We start from the raw sequence: 22,163 nt of genomic DNA, 5'->3' as shown, positions 1-22,163 counted from the left end.
TTCGCAAGCACCATTTCCTGGTTCAATGAAAGCCAACAAAATTATTGATAAACATACACTTCAATACCTATACGAGGTTTGTAGTCACCATCGGGTTTTAAAAACCAAGATGAGGTCACTAATAGCCTCTTTATCGCTTCGCAGCTATTAATGCAGACAAAAAATTATAGCCACAAACTTTATCGTATCTATTTATAGCATTGAATGAGGTTTGCTCATTGGGAATCCTTTTTTGTTGTTTTAGGACTGCAGTAAAAGAGAGAACGAGAACTACAAAATTATATTTGACTAAGATGTGACAAATTTGAAAACGGGAAGGAGGAATTGAGACCAGATTCAGCCATTGTGGTGATTATTCTGCCCAATTACAATCAGTACATTAAATGCATAACAATACAATTCTCTAACTTCATTTTATAATATATATCATCATATTGATCAAATTATTTGAACTAATTTTACACGCAGTATCATAAATTTGTAATTGCATCTAATTAATAAATTTTGATTCACTCAATCCCACAATAACTTCACAACGCTACCTACCGTCATTGAATGGAAATTTATATCTTCAGGGGTCAAATATTGAACCAATGTATTATTATGGTGACTTCATAGATAGCTAGCTCCTCTTTCGTGTTAAGATGAAATGATATAATAACGCACTCTATTTAAGTACAAAAAGTTCTGTTAAGTTAAGCAAGCAACTTTACTGTATAGTTCGAGGCAACAAAAATAAACCAAAAATTGCAAAGATGAAAATAAAACTGAGTTCGGTCAAATAGCTCGGCTGTAAGTGAGACATTCAAAGTCGGTGGTATAAATGCGAACAAAAAATGGATAGAAAAAATAGGAGATATGAAAGATAAAGGAACGAGTAGGAGAAAAAGTATGAGTTATGAGAATAGATAGCTATTTGTAAACAAACAAACAAATCATGGAACTTTATCCTTAAACTATCCCTCTACCCAAAAAAATTAATTATAACGACATTTCATTTTAGTTGCTCCCCGTTATTTTAACTGTTCTGAAAAGGAATCGGTTCCAATAGAAATAAACAAAATTAATAATATAATGACTGAATTAAAGCAACCATTATACTTGTTTTAGAACTTGATTAGTTCAGTTCAGTACAAACATATCGCAACTTTCTCAATACAGACTTGGATGAGATCATAATAATAACAATAATGGTATGGTCAATACAAAATATTGCTTTGACTAGCCGTGTGCGCAGAATTTGTGTGAGGTTAGGATTTAGTGACATAAGCTGTGTGATTAAATCATTGCACATTCAAAGGAGATGGTACGAGAAGGGACTCTTCGTCCCCCACACGACGAAACGAAACTCAACATATGTCATAAGATTTTTAAATTGTATGCAAATTTTTCTTTTCTATTTATAATAATGAGAATGAAAGCTTGGATCATTTGAAAATAACTATTTCTCTGTATCAAATATCTAACTTTTTGGTTATAATCTAAATTTTTGCCAAAAAAAGTTTAAAAACCTTACAGATTTGAAATTAATTTCTGAAATCTTTGCGTGTTCTGAGAAACAAATTCCGTCAATCTTGACTGACTTAAGATCATTATTAAGGCTCCCAAATCTGTACGCAAAAACACTAAGTTTCGTTTCAATCGGTACTCTTCACTTCTCGATAGAGTTTAACACAAAATGGACTACAAACACAGTTTTTCAGAGCTTTCTATGGCAATCAAAGATCTCTGAGCATTAATTCCTTGCCGATTTTGAAATTCCTTTTGCAACTTCTGACCGGATCCCAAAGTTTGTTTGCATGAGCAATTGGTTAACTATCTTTGGAAACTTTCAAAGTTTCCTGCATAAATTTGTTCAACCATCAGCCATCGGCAGTTTATTGAGGCTTTTCTTGTTACAAACGGTCGTGAGTTTAAACATAAGGGCAGATCTGAGGTCCCTCAAAAAATCGCGAGTTGAGAGATTTAAATTATGGTTGTTGCGGATGTGAATGTATGTAGGAATCAAGCACGTTCTGGAGTTCTGCCTCTTCTTCGGGCGAGTAGACGCTGTTCGAGGTCCTCTCCGAATCAGCCGACGATGACAACGTGCTTTGTTTGTGGATGCCACCCCCACGCAAGAACCCTTGAGGAGAATTGGCGGCATTGTCGTGGGAAGCGGAAGACCCGTTAGCGTATGTTGGGTACTGGCCAGGGTGCACGTGTTGTACACCGGAGTAACTTTGTGGAATTTGATGGGGTGGGGAGTGTCTGTAGTCTACAGGAGCACTACTGTTTCCACAGGGTTCGATTACTACCTGTTCTCTTCCATCTACTAGCATTGTCTTCTTCAGCACTTCTTTATCAATTACTCGACTGAAATAGTACCACTCTAATGAATCTTTTTTCAACTACTAGAGATGCTTAGCAACTAAATTTCACCAAAACATGGTGTGATACTTCGCAATAGTAAGTGATATTTCATAGAGATCATAAATTCTGGAAAACGGGTTTGGCACTTTTTGACCTGAAATTGATTACTACAGCAATTTTTTTTAAATAATTGTACATTTACCCACTGACATAATACCCAGTCTATTTTCTCATCAATTTTTTCGGTATTTTGGCATTGTGAGTTGTCCTGACACCCAATTTTGCAGAAATATTACCCTTCAAATAGCCGGAATGCAGGCTTTCTAGCCTAAAAAAGTCAGTATTTCATACTCTCGGGGATTCAAACACCAACTTTCTAGTTTCCACTCCGACATTGTCGCGACTGCTGCCTCTGTTAGCCCCATCACTGCTCCCACTGAATGGCGAGTCAGCAATTGCTCTTTCAATCAACTGTTCAGTGTTCCCGCTTCCATCTCCTTCCTTCGGATCCACTTCGTGCAGGTATTCATGCCGAGATCCGTCCGGGTCCACGCGGATGATTCTCGTCAACTTCCGAACTACCTGACCATCTTCTGGTTGCAGTGCCTGGTCTGGTTCGCGTCTGACCGAATCCCCTTGGTTGTCTATGGCTTTGCCAGAGGGGTTTGGAACTCGGAAGACTGGTTTCTTCCACATCGGGTTTATTTCTCCTCTGCCGAGAGCGTTGAGGGCCTTTTCCAAAGCTGCTCCTAAAACCATTTCTTGATTGTATGCTATGTACTAAAATTGAAGAGACCGAGAGCGATACAACGTAAATGTTCAACAGCTAGGGAGGAGCAGACAGTCCTCATTTCTGGAACCATGCACAAAGAGCAACTATTGTTAACAATATTTTATTAGCGAAGTATTCCATGGTTTGCCTTAACGGTACAATTAATGCGCCAGGACAAAAAGCATAAGCATAGCCGACTAACATCGGGCGAATTGCTCTCAAACGACCGGTTGGCTTCCTCAGTAGCTAGGCACGGTTTAGTGAGGCTAGCTTTAGCTTAATTGAAGGGGCGTCAGTGAGCGCAGCGGTGGGGGGGATGCACCGGGGGGCTGATGGGGTGGCACACACCCTTCCCACCCTTCACACCATAAGTATAAGTCTCCAAAACAGATTCTGTGAATCGCATGCTTGAAGACTAGTGAGCTGAAAGGCTCTAAGAGCACTCAATGCCCGCTGGGCGCTACCTGTTTATCCAGTTTTTGAGGACGAAAAGTCAAATGCGTCAGACGAAAAATTGGTCAAGCGAAAAATCGCATAAAAAAGACCGACAGGACTAAAATAATTGCTACAAACTTCGTTTGAGAGCAATTAATAAATCATACCACCATAACTATTGCAATTAGCAACGAAGAAAATATGGTCTCTCTCGATCAAGCAAAACACGGAGTCTAACGTCTGGCAAGGGTTGGAAAGTCGTGCCATAACTCTCGGCCAATTCCAAACATAAACCAACTAACGTCGGAAGATTTTCTGTCCAACGCCTAGTGGGAACTCGAATTTATCGCAGCCTGCTTCATGGGGGGGTTTCGGAGTAACTAAATTCAATAAAAGGCCTTCAAAAGACGTCAGTAGAGGTTATTGTATACCACTAATAACATTCTATGTGAAAAAATGACACCAAATTCGGAGCACTATTTACCTGACTTTTAGTAGTGAACTCACGTCACTTGACTTCAGCTGCTGACACTTGTGAATGAGCGCAAAATATAAATTACGCAAAACGAAAAAAAGTCAAGGGTGCAACAATCACTCGAACATAGCTGGCAAATTGCCAGAAAATAGCCGCAATAGCTTCATAGATCTGTAGTCTCAAAAAGAAGGTAAAAAAGACAGACAAAAAATACAGACAAAAAAGAAACTTATTCTTTTCATTAAGGGCTGAGATGTTAAATTTTGATTAAGAATCTGTATAACTTATTGCTGTTTCTATTAGCTGCTCGTAAATAACCATCAATTAGAGTGATAAGCACTCATTTGACCTTATCTCTTTGAATTAAAGCAAAGAAAAGTCAATTTCAGAGTGAGGAAGTCATTTTTAAGAGTGAGGTAAGTCAAGTGTGACCAAAAATTTAATCACGCGAATGAACAATAAAACTAGCTCCACTGAGTGTGAAAAATGACGTCACGCACGCAATTCAGTAGAAATTGCATGAAAGAATGAACAAAAAGCAGATTTGAAGTGGTTGTGACGTCATATGGTCGTAACAGAAATCGTGACGACGAGATAAAAAAACATACCTGACAGATTGCCAGAAAATAGCCGGAATAGCTTTGTAGATCTGCAGTCTCAAAAAAACAGTAAAAAAGACGGACCAAAAAAATAGTCTTTTCATTGAAGGCTGATATGTCATAATTTGATTAAAAATCTGTTTAAGTTTTCCTGTCTCTATTAGCTGTTCTCAAATAACCTTCATTTAGAGTAACCCACACCCATTTGACCTTATCTCTTTGAATTAAATTAAATAAGTCAAGTTTCAAAGTGAGGAAGTCATTTTTGAGAGTGAGGTAAGTCAAGCGTGACCAAAAATTTAATCACGCGAATGAACAAAAAGGTCGCTCCATTAAGAGCAAAAAATGACGTTACGCACGCAATTCAGTTAAAATTGCATGAACGAATGAACAAAAAGCAGATTTGAAGTGGTTGTGACGTCATATGGTCGTAACAAAAATCGCGACGACGAAATAAAAAAACATAGCAGGACAAGTCCTGACGTACAATTCAAAGAATTTTCATTGAGTAAACAGAAGACCAGACCTAGAACGGACTATGAATGGATTGTGAAAACCGTTTAGAAAAAAATCTTATCCAAAAAATGAAAAAAACAGTAAAAATCAAAGTGAAATTGCCGCATGTGAACAAAAAACCAATAGCGAGAAAGCGGATTTTTGTTCAAACACCGTCTTCTCACTCCACTTTAAATTTAGAGCGAAAAAATTTCACGCCGCAAAACCACTCAATTTTTCGTTCTACTTCCTGCTTCGGCGTGACCAAAATCACTACAATTTGACTTCAAAAATCATGAAAATTTGTGAAGATTTTTTTAAAAAAAAAAACACAGCGCTCCAATACAATTCAAATTCTTTGAATTGTAATAAACATTGCCGGCAGATTGCCGGAATAGCTGCGAAAGAATAGACCTGCGTGGCATATAATTGAGATAGAAACAGATACAGACCTAAATTGAAAAAAAAATCGACGCCGCTCAAAAAACTAGGTAAAAAACATTCAGCGATAAATTAATAAATCTTGTTAAAAATCATTCCGCAGAAGCCTCTTATTAGGACTTAATGCACAAATGAGTTCTTTTGACCTTAAACGAATTCAAACTAAACTTATGTTTTAAAGTGCAAAAGTCATTTTATTGAGTGAGGTAAGTCACGTATGATCAAAATCTAATCACCCAAATAACCTAAAAACTTTTGCTAAAGCGAGTGAGAAATGACGTCACGCGCGCAAATGCCGTTAGTGAGAGGAAGAAGTCATTCAGAAAATTTGACTTTTTCTGCTTTGCTGCGTGAACAAATGTAAAACGAAAAAAGAGCGTCAGACGACGAAACAAAAAAACATAGCAGGACAAGTCCTGACGTACAATTCAAAGAATTTTCATTGACTACACAGAAAAATTAGACCTAGAAAGGACTATCAGTGAATTGAGAAAACCATTTTAAAAAAATCAGAACAAAAAAAGTAAGAAAAAAAACAGAAAATCAATAACAAAATGCCGCATGTGAACAAAAAAAACCACTAGCGAGAAATGAGAATTAAAATTAAAACAAAAAACTAGGCCTAGAATGAGCTGCGAATTGATTGGAAAAACCATTTAGAAAAAAATCCGATCCAAAAAATCGAAAAAACAGTAAAAATCAGAGTGAAATTGCCGCATGTGAACAAAAAATCACTACCGAGAAACCGAATTTTTGTTCAAACACCGTTTTCTCACTCTACTTTAAAATTAGAGCGAAAAAAATTCACGCCGCAAAACCACTCGCTTTTTCGCTCCATTTCCTGTTTCGGCGTGACCAAAATCACTACTCCAATTTGACTTCAAAAATCGTGAAAATGTGTGAACAGATCTTAAAAAAAAGACAGCGCCCCAATACAATTCAAATTCTTTGAATTGTAAAAATTCTTTGAATTGTAAAAAACCAAGAGCACCGCAATATAGCTTCGCTCAGCTTACAGCTTCGCAGCTATAAAAAACCAAGAGAAGGCCAATAATAGCCCCAGCTATCGCTATGCGGCTATTAAAAAGTCAAGACGGTCAAGTGATAATTTTGCATAAAAGACACACACGTTTACAATAATTGTTTCGAACCTTGTTCGAGAGCAACCAAAAACTATTCTCCGTGGTTAGAAAAGGACTCAAACATACCGGTAGCATTGACTCCTTGGAACTCGGCCCAGTGATGCAACATTCTGTAAGCTTTCTGAGAGTCTGCAGTGCTCTCCCCTCCATTCGAGTTGATACCTTGAGCACTTCCACTTCCCACTTGTAAATCTATAATGTTAATATTGTTCGGATCAACACCCAACTCAAGACCAAGTCGTTGCCAGTCGCCTCCGATGTTATCCGCCACGACTGTGAGTCTGAGCAATGCTCGTTCTGCGCTACTGTCGGGTGACAGATTTGGTTCACAAAGTCGCCCTGTTGGATCCCGACGACGTTCTCCAGCCGATGCGAAGTTGACAACATGGTTGATCTCTTTACCTGTGCAATGAAACAAACTTAATTCATAATCTTTCAGCCACAAAATTTCGTCTGCTGACGAGACATTAGTTTTTACCTCATGATCTATTTATAGTAATGATTTCCGAGAATTGTGAAGCCCTATAAAAAGTGGAGATAGCCATACCAACTGAAATCGTTACTCTAAGGATATAAGAACCTTTAAGGTCATATTCAACAGTGGGCAAAAGGAAAAAAGTTCCCATCGTTTAAGCAATTTCTCAATTATGACGCCAATGATCGTATAAAAACAGAATGACTTTTAGCATTCCAGGTATTAAGAGGCCTAATATTCATGTATAATCTATAAAGGAAATGTTAGTCACGATTTCTCTACCACCACATTATATTCTCACTATTAGTCTTGATTGTCGCTGTATCAGTCGAGATCAGAAATGTTCATATTGCGTATTCAAGAAGTCTTGTTATGAAAGACACACAACTTGTAAGGATCTTTTCCGTTTGTGCCCTTCACTTAGTGGGTGCATATTATTTGCACCACTCAAGAGCACGCTCCACATTTTAACAATGATTTACAGTGCAGTGTAATGGAAAGTGTTCTGTAAAGGGTGGGGGTGGATAACGCTCTGGGGGGGGGGGGGGCACAAACAAGATATTTGTTTGTAAAATAAAGCAACCTGGTTCTGATCCGTTTTCCAATGTAGGGCTATGGATACTGGGGAGGTTGAGATTCAGTGTGCAAATGTGTTGCTGAAGTAGTTCACTTTCACTCCTCAGAGCTTTCAAATGAGACCTTCCCGAACTGTAAATTTGAAGCCGACCACTAGCAGAGCTATTCTGCATCGTATCTTTGACTTGTACAAAGAAATGAATTCTGTTCTCTTTGAAAGCCCAGAAAGTTAAACTGAGCTGTTGGTCTTGGTTTCCGTTGTAGGGTGCACTTTCGTCCTCCCTGGCAGAATCGCTACCACCTAAAGTTGATCTGGGTCCTGCTGACATCATTGGAGTTGCCCGGAAAGAGTTGAGGGGGTGCTGAACGGGGAATAGGTTCGAGTTGGTGTCCCAGTCTAGGTAGTTCCGATTGCCGTCAAAGATCTAAATAAAAAGAGCAGTAAATCATAATAAAGAGCTTCTATCACATCCCGATGACAGCGAAGCTTGTGCCTCTTTAAATGGGCACTCTAAACAGAGACGATTTAATGAGGCCTAATAACAGATCGAGTCAAATAAGGCTCAGTACAGAAAATATCTTGAGTAAATTAAACATACCCAACAGATTGTCAGAAAATAGCCGTCACTGAATACCATAATACCGATTGGGGATGAAGGAACCGAAAAACAATAAAAAAACTGATGGTTCTACAAAAACATTTTTAAAGCGCCACCATTTTAAATGGATATCGTAATTAAGTTAGACAAACTCTTGTTTCCTAAAGAAAAAATACAGGGTCTACTATCAATATCAAAACGCATTTGAGATGTTAAGAAGGACTTATGAGAACAACGTTTTGAGTAGCAGGCATCTAAAATTGGGCATTATGGGGTTATCCTTTTTCTTTTTTTTTTGGATTGCGTTTTTCGATAATGACTGTGTTGATTCCAGATTAATTTGCTGAGCAACTGTTACTTAAAAGTACTTTGAGCACAATGAGTGAAGAATTGAACTATCCTAGAGAAGTCAAAAAGATTAAAAGCAAAATGTCGAAAAGGCGGCAAAGTGAGGTGAAGCGAAACAAATTTTTATTTGAAGTAAAAAATAAAACATAGCCAGAAGCATTCCGGAAACGACTCGAAATAAAATTAACCCTAATCACTGACTTAGGGCCATATAATACTTACATTTGAAACAACAGGAAAAACAAAATGAAAACTAACATGAGCAACTAACATCGAGAGTAATTGCTCTAAGACGAACGGCGAGCGGTTGGCTTTGGTAGTAACCCGCTGTAGCTCAGAGATGCAAGCATTGGGGAGGTGAACTTAGTGGGGGCTAGGGTTGGGAGAGCTGGACGAGAAGGGGTCCAAACTCCACAGGTAGAGGGAGGAGGGTGGACTGCTGGAGTGAGTAGGGATGGGGGCGGTTGTGCGTGAAAGGTGGGATCAAACTCCCAAGACTAATAAACGCACTTCACACCATGAAACTGTCGCCTCAAAACAGTTTTGGTTGAGCGCACCCTAAGATACTGGTTAGGCGTGAGGCTCTAAGAGATTTTGATGCCCTCCGAGCGTTACCTGTTTTTACCATTTTTAGAGACGAAAAAACAAATGGGTCAGACGAAAAATCGGTCCAGCGAAAAATAGCATAAAAAATACCACAGGACTAATATAATTGCCACGAACTTAGGAGGGAGCTCTATAATAGATAATAGCGGCTGAGAAAAAAAGTCGGCTATTTATAATATAAACGAATAACATCGGGCGAAGTGCTATCAAACGAACGGCGAGCGGTTCGCTTCGTCAGTCGTTAGCCATGGGGGGTGCATCGGTGGCTGATTGGTGGGGGGGGGGGCAACAGCAGGGGTGGCGCAACAATGGAGGGCGGTTCTCCAATCTCTAAGAACGGCTCTTCAAGGTTTACTGAGGCTCGCATTCGCTTAACTGAAGGGTTGTGAGGTGAAGGTAAAAGATGATGACATGACGCAAAATAACAGCAGCTGAAGTGCGGCATCAGCAAAAGAGTTGAGGAAAGGGAGAGAGAGATAGTGTGCGAGAGATAGAACGTTAACGAGAAAGAGAAGGAAGGAAACCTAAACCGACACAGCGAGAGAGAGAGAAAGCTAGGAATATTTTCCAAGATGAGATTCCACTCTGTAACTTCTAGTTTTCTAGCCTTGTTAGTAATTCAAATAAGTTTCCACAATTCTGCATAAAAAATGTTTAATAGCATTTTTTGTCTCTTTTTCGTTGGCCAGTAATGATAGTTAAAAAGACAAAAATATTAAAAAATTTTAAAAACAATAGCCAATTTTAACAAAAATTTTGCTTAAAATTAGTGATAGTAATATCTTTAGAAACATTGCATTATCTCCAGAGACTATCCAGTATCTCTATTTCAAGCCTTATATAGTTCCACTGGCTCAGAGATCCATACACTTGGAGCATGAAAAAGATTTCTCAAAAATTTTAAAAAAATTTAAATTTTACCAAAAAATTTGAGTCATGAAAAAAGTAATAACCATTCCATTAAATCCAAAAACTATGCAGCAGCCTATTATCAAACCTCCGAGCCATTGTTGCCGGAAAATCGCAAGTTTTATCAAAGAAATTGCTAAAATTTGTGTTATTAATAAGTTGAAAACTATTTCATGACCATTAAAAACTTTCCAGTAACTTATTATCCAAACCATAAGAATTTCTGGCCCCTAGATCTTCCAAAAATGCATGATGACAATAAAGGTAAAAAAACTGAAAAAAATTTGCAAGTTTTGTAAAAAAATGCTGAAATTCGTGATGTTAAAATGTTGAAAACCATTTCATTACCACTAGAAACTATGCAGTAATCTATTATCAAACCCTATAGGAAGTTCATTGACACCTAGGTGTAAAAAAACTTAGATAAAAGACAAAAATATTCGAACAGCTTGAAAAAAATTGTGAAAATAAGAATAAATTTGCGTGTTTTTGTTGATTAACAAATCATACTGCTCTTAAAATGGTCTTTAAAAAATACTTATGCCTAGCAAAAGACTTTGATCAACTTTAACCAGCCTCAGTTTTAGACCGGTCTAACAACAGAATTTTAGAATGGTCTAACTAAGCACTTGAAGGACTACTAAACGCGGCTAAGGGCCTCTGATGAAACAAAGCCGGCTGGGCGCTACCTATTCATCTCGTTTTATGGACGAAAAGTCAAATGTGTTAGACGAAAAATCGATCAAGCGAAGAATTGCAAAAGGAAGACCAACAGTACTACTAACATAACCGACTAACGTCGGATGAATTGCTCTCAAACGACCTCCGAGAAGTTGGCTTCGTCAGTAGCTATCCACGGTTTACTGAAGCTAGCTTTAGCTTAATTGAAGGGGCCTGAGGTGAGGGTAACAGATGACATCACGCCACACAACAGCAGCTGAAGAGCGGCATCAACAAAAGAGTACGGGAAAGAGAGATAGAGAGACATAGAGCATGAGAGATAAAACGTGAACGAGAAAGAAGGAAAGAAACCCCAACCGACAGATGGAGAGAGAGCTAATTTCCATGAGATTCGGCTCTGTAACCTCTAGTTTTCAAGCTTTGTTAGTAATAAAATCAAAAAGAAAAACTGAAAAGAGCAAAATAAATTTTCAAAAAGTTTCCAAAATTTGCAGTGAAATATGTTCAGATCCATTTTTTGTCTCTGGACTTCGGTCATGTAACCCATGTGCAAGACTTAAAGTTTTTAAAACAATTGAAAATTTTAACAAAATCCTGCTTAAATTCGAGATAAATATCTTTAAAACTATTTCATTGTTTCAAGGGAATGTCCACTATCCTTATTTCAAGCCTAAAACACTCACTGGCTTACAAAGATCCATAAATTTGGGACATCATAATTTTCCGAAAAATTAGAAAAAAAATTAATTAAAAAAATGGCTTAAACTCGAGTCATTAAAATATTGATAACAATTCAATGAATTCTAAAAACTATGCAGCAACTTATTATTAGACCCTGGCGTAGGCCCCAGAAAACCTTGTAAAAGAAATTGCAAAGATTTTCTTTAAAACATGCTTAAATTCGTGCTATTAAAATCTTGAATAACATTCCATTACGTCTGGAAAACTATACAGCAACCTTTTATCAAAATCTAGAAGTTTTCTTGGTTCTTGAAGATGAAGAAACCAAAAGATTGACATACAATTTCAAAATCGAAAAAATTGTAAATATTTTTTCAAAAAAATAGCTTAAATTCGTGATATTAAAATCTTGAAAAACATTCCATTATATTTAACTATACAGAAACCTACGATCAAACCCTAGATTTTCCTTGGCTCTTGAACTGGAGAAACCTAAAATATGAAAACTATTCAATGGGTAATAAAATCTGTTCAGTTATTTATTATCAAACCCTAACGGAGGTTTGCCGACACTATAGGCCGAAAAAAACCCGAATAATCACTGTCAAAAAAATCAAAACTGAAAAAAAATTGTAAAAAATGCTAAAATTCGTGATAATGAAATGTTGAAAACTATTCCGTTACATCTAGAAACTATACAGTACCTATTATAAAACCGTAGAGGAGGTTCCTTGACCCTTGAGACCGGAGAAATGTAAAAATAACAAAAAATTTCAAAACGCTTGAAAAACAGTAGCTTCACGACGCTAAGTACTTGAACGACTACTAAATGCGGCTAAGGGCCTCTGATGAAACTTGATGACCGCAGGGCGCTACCTGTTTATCCTGTTCTCAAGGCCGAAAATTAAGGTTAAATGGGTCAGACGAAAAATCGGTCAAGCGAAAAATCGCATTAAAAAAGACCAACATGATTAATATAATTGCAACAAACTTCGTTTGAAAGCAATTAATAATTAATGCAAACGTCGTTTGAGACCAATTAATAAACATAGCTGGCAAATTGCCAGAAAATAGCTGCAATAGCTTCATAGATCTGCAAAGAAGAAGGTAGAAAAAAGGTAAAAAAGACAGACAAAAAACAGACCAAAAAGAAACTTATTCTTTTCATTGAGGGCTGAGATGTTAAATTTTGATTAGGAATTTGTATAACTTACTGCTGTTTCTATTAGCTGCTCTTAAATAACCTTCAATTAGAGCGACAAGCACTAATTTGACCTTATCTTTTTGAATTAAAGCAAAGAAAAGTCAATTTCAGTGTGAGGAAGTCATTTTTAAGAGTGAGGTAAGTCACGTGTGACCAAAAATTTAATCACGCGAATGAACAAAAAACTCGCTCCGCTAAGAGTGAAAAATGACGTCACGCACGCGATTCAGTTGAAATTGCATGAACGATTGAACAAACATACCCGGCAGATTGTCGGAAAATAGCCGCCGTTGATTCCAATAAGCATGATTGGGATTGAACAAATAGAATATATTGAAAAAAAAAGATTTTTGTACAAAAATATTTTTTAAGTACGATTTATTTTGATGGCATTTCGTAGTTGAACATACTTGTTTCTTAGAGAGAGGCTACAGGGGCTACTATCAACACCAATAAGCATTAGAGGTGGTAACTAAGACTTATAGGAACGACGTTCAAATAGCGGGCATCTAAAATTGGGCTTTATGGGTTTATCCCGTTTCTATTTCTGACTTCAATTTTTTATACCAACTCTGTTTATTTTGAATTACTTTGCTTAGCAACTGATGTTCAAATTCACTTTTAGCAGAATGAGAGAAGAGAGGAACTAGCCTAGAGAAGTCAAAAAGATTTCACGCAAAATGTCGAAAAAGCGGCAAAATGGTAAAGCGAAAAAAAGTTTGACGAAGTAAAAAAAAATACGAGCGCAATAATAGCCGGCTGAGAAGATCAGGGCGGCTATTAAAAAGCAGATTTGAAGTGGTTGTGACGTCATATGGTCGTAACAAAAATCGTGACGACGAAATAAATAAAAAAAAACCAAGGAAAGGCCAATAATAGCCTAAGCTATCGCTTCGCGGCTATTAAAAAGACTCACAAATAATCACCAGTAAACTTGGAAGATGCTCATTATGGTCAAATTTTCTGAATATCTGCCAATTATTTACTGAACTGCAGTAAAAAGACAGCCATGTCAAAAACCGAAATAAAGGCCTGTTTGCATTTGATAAGTGTGCACTAATCCTGAAATAGTGTTATGATAACTAATATTCACTAATCATAATTGTTTAGAAAGTTCGATTCAATCCCAGTACAGATTTTGTGCTCAATAAATCGACCAGAGTGATAATTTCAAAAGTACAAACCTCAACATCTCTGCTCTTGGCAATCTGAGTGAAATTCTCTTGGGACTCAAGAGTAGTTCCCGCCATGACATTCTCGTGTTTGTCATCAGTGACACAAAACAACCTCAGTCTCGCTTCATTGTCTGCATGCCTCTTCGCAAACACCACAAACTTAGCCATATAAGGTATCTTAATGCCCTCGTTATACACGGCATGAGCTATTTTGAGGAGCTCCGGAGTTGATCGAGGTTTGGGCGAGTGGACCAGCCAGAATCTGGCTGATACTTTACTAGAGAAAGTCACACAGCCGTTCTGGAGCTCACCCAGTTTCGTCTGGTCTGTTATGTCTTCCCAAACAGCAGGGTGGATAGAGTCTAAAGACAAATAACCATGTTGATCCGGTTGGACATTTCTCATTAATTTTTTAAAATACTTTCTTAAATACTGAAACTCAGAAACAAAACTTCTGTATTTATTGGGTACAAAAAGATAATCTTCGGTTATTAAAGTACCGTAACTAGTTTAATTCTAGTCATTAAAATAATATCTGTAATTCTCTTGGAAACTAATTTCTCTAAAATTCATACCCATTAAAAACTAATAGTCAGCAATTTGAAGTAAGGCACTTGAATCACCATCGATGTGTAAAATCATTTGATTCCCGTTAGTACCAGTAAGCATTTTTTCAACAATAGTTTCAAAATGATGTCATGACCCAAATCTTATTGACAATTGGAAGTGACTCTACCTGTGACGCTTCTAAGAAGTCTTATTCCTCCCGACTGAGCTCCGAAGGAGGGACGACGTGGCAGACTTCCAGAGTTGTGTTCCAGTCCAGGTATGGGCGAGGGAATACAAATTGTGAATCGCTCATGGAACTGTCGCTTTCTGGGTTCAATTGTGACTACTGGACTGCAGTAGAATAAGTTGTTGGTTGTTACCAACCCCTGAGGGTGAGTCATAAGTCGAGAAATAATATCAGATCTGATTCTGAGAACATGGAGGGATATCTTGACTTCCTTTTTGACTGCCTTCTCAGGGAACGATAGCTGAACTCTAGCTTCCACCGAGGAGGAAAGGATTCCGCCGAGTGGAGTGATGTCCGCTTTGTCCTTTTTGAGACGACTGACTAGAGCAATGTATTGTGGTATTTCTGTCAGGATGACTCTTTCTAGTCTTTGGTCTGAGTTAGAATCATCTCCTTTTAGAGATTCACCTGAAACACAATCCAATCTTCCTCCTCAACCAAACAACTCAACTCACAGTTATTAAAATTGATGCATCATAAAAGCATCTCATTTTTACAAGGAATAGAAAAAATTTATTTAGTTAAACAACTACAAGAGTACATCTTCGCAAGCGGGAATTTACAAAGCACAATTACAATTATTCGACTAGGATAACCTGCGAGCATATTTAGGTTACTAAAGTCATGAATTGTACTATGTCGAATGCGGAACTGGCAACACAAACACAAATTTCTGACCCCACAGACAAAAAAAACTCTACGCAAGTTGAAATCCGCTTCTGCAGAACATTTTCACGTTATTTCAATCTAGTCGCCCAACGTCCCTTACTTGATTCTAACATTCTCGATAAATTCAATTCGTTTCCGACATTAAATTTTCGGCCAAGTTTTCAGTTGGAAACAGAACAAATCCGAATTTCTTTTCGGCTTATTTTAAGGGAAAATTCAAACTCGGCAACACACAAAAATTTTATTCTACATAAAACTGACCCAAAATGATGGCCTCGATAATACCCAAAAATATCCACAAAAATCACCCACGAGAAATAGTCCTGGAAATTACTGAAATGGTTATTAGGAATGAAACTGTGATTACCAAATGTGGCTGAGCTTCTTCTTGAGTTGGGACTCTTTGTGTCTTCCAAGTGGCTGTCCAGCAGCATCTTGATCCGGGGCTCAATTTCTGGTTGCTTGTGCTCTTGCCAATCGCCAACACCCAATTTGGGCGAAAAAGTGTACACCGCGATCTCCCTCTCCCCATTGGACAATGACGCAACATAGGGCACCTCTACAATGATTGGACCACCTGTGAATTTGGACCCCACCGGACCCAACTCCAGAACTCGAGCAGCCAGTGCTTGATCTTCAGCTAAAGGCGGGGGAGCTATCAATTTATGGCGTCTAACATGCCTGCACGTTATCCTCTGTGGTTGTTCACAGCTTCTGGCTGGTATTATGAAGCATAGTCTGTTGCCTCTGGCCGCTCGCATTCTACACCCTTTAGCGTCTGCCACAAAACTGATTAGAAATCCTGCGGCCGAAAGTTTGTTTGGTATGTTCTCTACATTATCGCTGGGAACTTGTTGTTCAAAAGTTCGCACGTGCGCCAGATCGGAGATCGACAGTCTGGCCATAAGACTTCCAGCATTAACAGGCGACAGAAGCAAGTTGTCACCGTAAGAAGTTGTTGTGTAGCCAGAGATATTGCTAGTACCAGAAGGGGGCCGGCTACCGTAGGCATCTCGGTTGGTAGGAGACAGGTATTTGTTGAAAGAGGCATAGCTTTCGAAGTGGGTGGGGGTCTGAGTTCCGGATCTAGGCAACGAGCGAGTGCTTGCACTCAGGTGGGGGAGGGTGTCGGCCTCCTTAGTGAGGAACTGGACATCGGCAGGTGCTAAGAAGCAGTTCATGTCTTCCGTTTCAGGGTAGTCAATCTCATCTTCCTGTTCTGCAATGTTGGTCTGACCACCAACTGAGTTCTCTCCCCATTGAGTGGCATCTTGGATGGACTCTGGGGTTCGGAAGGAACGGATCTCTTGCTCAATCTCCTAAAAAGTTGAAAATAGTCAACAAAATGTCACAAACATTTTTTGGAAAAAGTAGCCAGCTTACCTGACTATCGCCTCGAGAAATGTCACCATAAAATTTTCATTTTGCTGTGTCTATTAGCACAAATAAACTTTATGGTTAAAATGTTCTTCAACAATGGCATTCCTTAGTTGACAAAGCGAGAGAGCGAATACTGCCCAAAAAACTTGACCAAGAAAACAAACTATATACATGATACCTCCGCGAAACGATATCCTTAGTTTTTTTTAAAAAAATTCCAACGTTCAAATATCAGTTTCTAAAACCAATTTTAAATTGACTTGAATGTCATCATGAAGTTATTATATCGGATATCATGAGAAACTACAAACAAGACAGACGAGAGAGAGAGAGAGAGAGAAAATTTAGTACTTGTGACGTACATGTGTGAGTGTGACTGAACTAGTGGTGACACCCTTGAGCAGCTCAACCAGGGTGACGTATCTCAGTTTAGATGCAATGGCCAGTGCAGTCGCTCCGCTGTTCGTTCTCAGGTCTGGTTGACAATTGGCACGCAGCAGGTACTGTGCGAGGGTGGTGTTGCCCTGCTGGGCTGCCACGTGAAGTGGACTGTAACCAGACACGTGAGTCTGCCAGTTCGGGTTGCATCTGAAACAGGATCCATAATTAAATGAGTAACCTCGATTGTGGATCGTTTGAGTGTTTTGAATTAATATTTTACCGGTTTTTTGCTAATTTAACTCGATAATTATGCAAAATGCATCAATTAATTTTGATATATTTTTGTCAAATTATCCATATCCATAATAATCGGAACAAGGTGCTAGAACACATTTTTTCAAAATAAACAACTGATTATTGAGCTTTGCGACTTTTCTCTTTGTTGGACAACGCGCATGTTTCTAATGGATAAAACTTAATATTTAATGCGGTTATACAACTTAAGTAATGTATTTTCTGCTTCTATACTACAACCTTTCACAAACAATTTTTGATTTTCGCACTTGTTTCCATCATCGAGGTTCATTTTCTTCTCTTGTCACATCTTTGACAGGTCAGATAAGACATTATTGGCATTCAAAAAGCAGGGAAAATTGAAATTGAACAAATCAGTTTTCCAGTGAAAAGATGATGGCGTTAACTGCGTCGACACCATGTTCTGGCGAAATAAAATGATTTTTTTGTCGTTGTTTGTCGCTCCTCTATAGCCATCTGATATATTCTGGATAATTGTAGATCTTAGAGGTTTCTAGTTGATAGCTAAAGTTTTTCATGACTTTGGAATCAGATGTTTTAAAAACTTATATAGATTTTTAAAATTAAAAATGAAATTTTGCTGTTCTTTTTGTCTACGTGTTGCCTAGTCTCACTAAATAAACATCGAATATCAAACTGGCGTTGAAAAAAGGCACAATTGATTCTTAGTGTGTTGCTTATGTTTTGCGCAAAATTTTTGTCATTTATGTAGACCTTTTTTTTCTTTTTGTAGACCAATGACATATTCTGAGTCATGACACTTCTAAGTGGCCTTTTTGAGAAATAAAGAAACTATTTATCGACTCCAGTAGCTAGCCAATGTTTTAATTTCTTTGAAAACTCTTCAACTTCTCTTTTTCTGTTTAATACGTGTTACCTGGTCTCATTATTCAGAGGTCACATATCTCATTATTGGTGTTCAATGAAAACGCAGTTGATTACATCATTTGTTTCGGATTAGATTATGGTTTAACGGCAATGACGCCGCTTTCTTGCAAAATTTTAGAATTTTTTTGTCTGAATTTGTCGATAAAGATAGGTATCAATTTTCATATTGTGGCATGAATGAACAGAAACATATTTAATAGTTTCAACTGATATATAATGGTTTCCATTATTTGAAATTATATTTTTCCAAGAAAACCCACGTATTTTGTTGATTTTGTCGTTTTTGTTTTTTGCCTACTTGTTACCGAGTCTCATCGAGGACTGGTCCCATGTTTTTCCTAGTGAAGCACAAACTATATTGTTTAGTTCAGCTTTTATTTGACAATATTTTGACTTTGCTATTGTAATTTTTTTTCAAAAAATAAACAGTTTTGGATGTAAATGTTTGTTGTTCTTCGATTTTTTTAAGTTCATCTTGTCTCGTAGTCTTAACAATGGTAGGTTTCTTCGGCCCACTAAAGTGGCATTATTTACGCTACTAAGTGATTTGAGTCGGAACAATTTTTTATTCATACACCAATTGTTTTTGATCAACATGAGATTTTTGAAAGTTTTCAATCTCTTCCTCATTTGGCAGACAAGGGACTTGTGGATAACTTGTGGATGAGCGGGGTCGGAATATTATGTGCGGACGCACATTACTGAGCCTCCTTGGTTTCATTAGTTTCAGGAGACAAGGAGCACAAAAATAATGCCTTCACCTGCCACACTGTAGGAGATAGAGAACAGTTGACACACAGTTGTGGTAGACTGCAATGTGAAGTGCAGTGTATCCAGACTTGGTCCTCATCTCAGCCATACTCCCTACTCCAGGGGGCATCATTCCTCCCCTGTTGGGTCTGCACTCCTCAATCAGGAAGCGACACACAACTGTCCTGTCCTCCTGAGCCGCCAAGTGCAACGGTGTAACTCCAAGCTGAAAAGGTTATCATTCATTATAACGTCTTTTTATCCGCTGAAGATTAAGTTAATTTGACCATTAACTTAGTTTTCATAGTATGAGGCTACTAAAAATTCAGGGTTCATAGTATGGGTCATAATCCAGGGTTACTATAATAAGTTAACGGGTTTTAAGGTTTAAATCTATCAACGTTTAATCTCAGGAGATTGACCAATCTCAGGTCATTAAATTATAAGATTTTCAAGCATATTCATAAATGCGCTCTCATAGCCTAATTGTTGTGATAAACTTATTAAATAGTCTCCACTTGCACTCGGGAGGCTATTTAGTTCTTTTTCAGCCAACTGATTGAAAGTCCGGATTACATTAGATTACCTCTTATTCAGTAGAGGGTTTTAGAGGCCGGCACTGTATGTGATGGTATTTGTTATTGGAGCCAGTTCGCTAAGAAATACATTGAACGGACTGTCATACCACGAAAAGAAACCTTTGTTGGGGAGTCATTACCACTGGGATGTGAGTTTCAACGTGAGAACTCCGGAGAGATCAAAACTACTTCAAAATCTTCTAAACGTTGGTGGTGGTCTGTGTAAGAAAAATAATTTGGTGATTTGGCACGACGTAATTAGCAACACAATTACCCCATTTAAGCAAACAAAAGCCTGTCCTGTTCCTGAGCTAATTGACATTCTTTTGCAATATAAAGACCGCATTGCTGCTATTGTGTACATACAATTTGTTTGCCCTCTGGAGAAAAAGAGATAAACTAGAGCTTTTCGGTCCACGGAAATTCTTTGCTAAAAGGCTCATCAAGAAGAAGCCATCTCAGAAGCGAAAGAAAAAGCAGCAGCAGAAAGCTTAAGTGAGTACTTCGGTTTTTCCGAGAGACTTCTAGATCCTTTGTTGGTGGGGAGGCTTGAAGTTGGACCAACTTACTCATTAATTAGGCTTATTGCGATACTATTTGAATTGTTTTAAAAAACTATCCGGGACTGAGTATGGACTTTGATAATTGTCGAGACACAGACTCTGATCAAGACTGTTTTGAAGTTGACTCTATTGTAGAGGAAGTAGAAGCCATAGAAGGCGATGATGCTGCCTCGACCAAAAATCTACTGAAAAAGATGATAGAGCCGATTATAAAACAGCATGATGAAATTAAATCCCTGAAACAAAATTAGCGCAAACTGCAAGACATGGTAGTAATAATTTTAAATGCAATTCATAAACTCGAACGGACGGTGGAGCTTGAAAAATACTCGCGGAAATTATGCCTCATATTCCACAATATTGAAAACAAAGGGGATGCTTTAACAAGTATACTATACCTTCTCAAAGTCCTGTTACAGATTAATCTGAATCCATCAAGCATTGCAGCATGTCATCCACTTAATCAAAATCTGAATGCTCCGATCATCGTCAAATTCATTTTTCATCAAGACAGGGATTTAGTTTGGAGACGAAGAACATGGTTGAAGGGGATATCTAATTCAATGGGACGGACGGTTCAAATTGAGGAATGCTTAGCAACGAGAGACCGGGAGATCAAGAGTGAGGCAAAGCAAATGGGATTACTTGCTTATACGAGACCACAAGATGTTTTTGTGCATAATCAGAATCATCCTAAAGCAGATGCTATACACGTAAAGTAAACTGTGGAATTGAAAGATTATGTTGCTATCAAAAATTCTAAGCAAGACTATATTCCAACGAAGCCTACTCAAGTGCAGTTGACTAATCACATTGAAACGCCGAAACAGCCGCCAATGCTGGCAAGAAAACCATCAACCTTGTTGCATCACAGTGCTCAGCGAAAACGATTTCAATTGCCAGCTCTTGAATCAGAGGATACAGCGTCCCTAGCTACTGATATTGTTCAATCTCTAGTTCCTGCATTAGTTCAAGCAATAAAAGAAGCTAATAAACCAATTGAGAAATGTTCGACGGAGGTGATTACTAATGCGAATGATACAAATTGTAGTTTTCGGAGCTCCCGAAATGTTTAATGTTCTTCTGATGCATTTAAATGTGAGGTCCTTAAAAACGAACCTGGATTAACTGGAAGCACTAATACTAGGTCTTAGTTCTCCCCCGTCTGTTCTATGTTTAACTGAAAATAATGACACAAAGTGTTTCTGATTCCACGGATACTCTCAGTATCTAATGAAATGTAGACCTTCAAGGGGCGGAGGTGTGATGATTCAAGTGAGAAAGCATTTGAGCATTATCAAAGAAACTGAAACCTCTTTTGAGGAAGCTCTGTTTGCTGAAATTTCTAAAGCAGGAAACAGGTTCAAAGTCCTAACTATCTATAATAAACCTCGTAACAACAAAAAGCTTTTTGTAGAGCTGCTAGATACGTTCTTGTAAAAGCATACATCAGTCGAGACTCCTTTTGTTGTCTGCGGTGATCTTAACATCGATATTCTGAAAGATAACCAGCTGAATAAGGATTACAAAAAAGTGATCCAGTCTAATAGTTTTGAACTGTCTGAAACATCGCCTACTCGAGTAACAATTTCTTCCATGTCTTGCATTGATCATATCATACAGCAGAATTGTATATCGCCGCAAGTTTTTGTTCTTGAATATCAAAGTTTTTCTGATCATTACCCCCTGACAATTAAATGGAAGATCACACAAAAATGTTCAAAAGTAAATGCATTCCGTGCTACATCTTTCCTAAAAAGCCCTGCGAAAGTAAAGCAGTATAAGGTCTCATTAAATGAACATCTTAGATCTTTCAGAATTTATATTGTTGATGCTGACGAAGCATTCAATAACTTCAACCGTTTGTTCATGGAAATC

General features: G+C 37.9%; 1 protein-coding gene across 4 annotated transcripts in view; it reads right to left on the bottom strand.

Annotated features, from left to right (window-relative positions):
* Positions 1-1,604: 1,604 nt before the first annotated feature.
* The window catches only part of LOC142355590 (uncharacterized), an 89,981-nt gene continuing 69,422 nt past the window's right edge, over positions 1,605-22,163 (bottom strand). For all 4 annotated transcript variants that reach the window (XM_075407725.1, XM_075407709.1, XM_075407718.1 and 1 more), the window contains 9 exons: positions 19,156-19,370; positions 17,173-17,398; positions 15,798-16,749; positions 14,702-15,169; positions 13,975-14,327; positions 7,770-8,187; positions 6,778-7,113; positions 2,726-3,101; positions 1,605-2,355 (listed from right to left, as the gene is read on the bottom strand). In XM_075407725.1, the coding sequence (XP_075263840.1) occupies positions 1,971-2,355; positions 2,726-3,101; positions 6,778-7,113; positions 7,770-8,187; positions 13,975-14,327; positions 14,702-15,169; positions 15,798-16,749; positions 17,173-17,398; positions 19,156-19,370 (3,729 nt within the window). In that variant the 3' untranslated portion in view covers positions 1,605-1,970. The remainder of the gene's footprint in view (positions 2,356-2,725; positions 3,102-6,777; positions 7,114-7,769; positions 8,188-13,974; positions 14,328-14,701; positions 15,170-15,797; positions 16,750-17,172; positions 17,399-19,155; positions 19,371-22,163) is intronic.

The sequence above is a fragment of the Convolutriloba macropyga genome, chromosome 2, assembly GCF_964194025.1.
Source record: "Convolutriloba macropyga chromosome 2, txConMacr16.3, whole genome shotgun sequence".
Taxonomy (NCBI): Eukaryota; Metazoa; Xenacoelomorpha; order Acoela; family Convolutidae; genus Convolutriloba; species Convolutriloba macropyga.
This window is presented reverse-complemented; position numbering and strand designations above follow the sequence as displayed.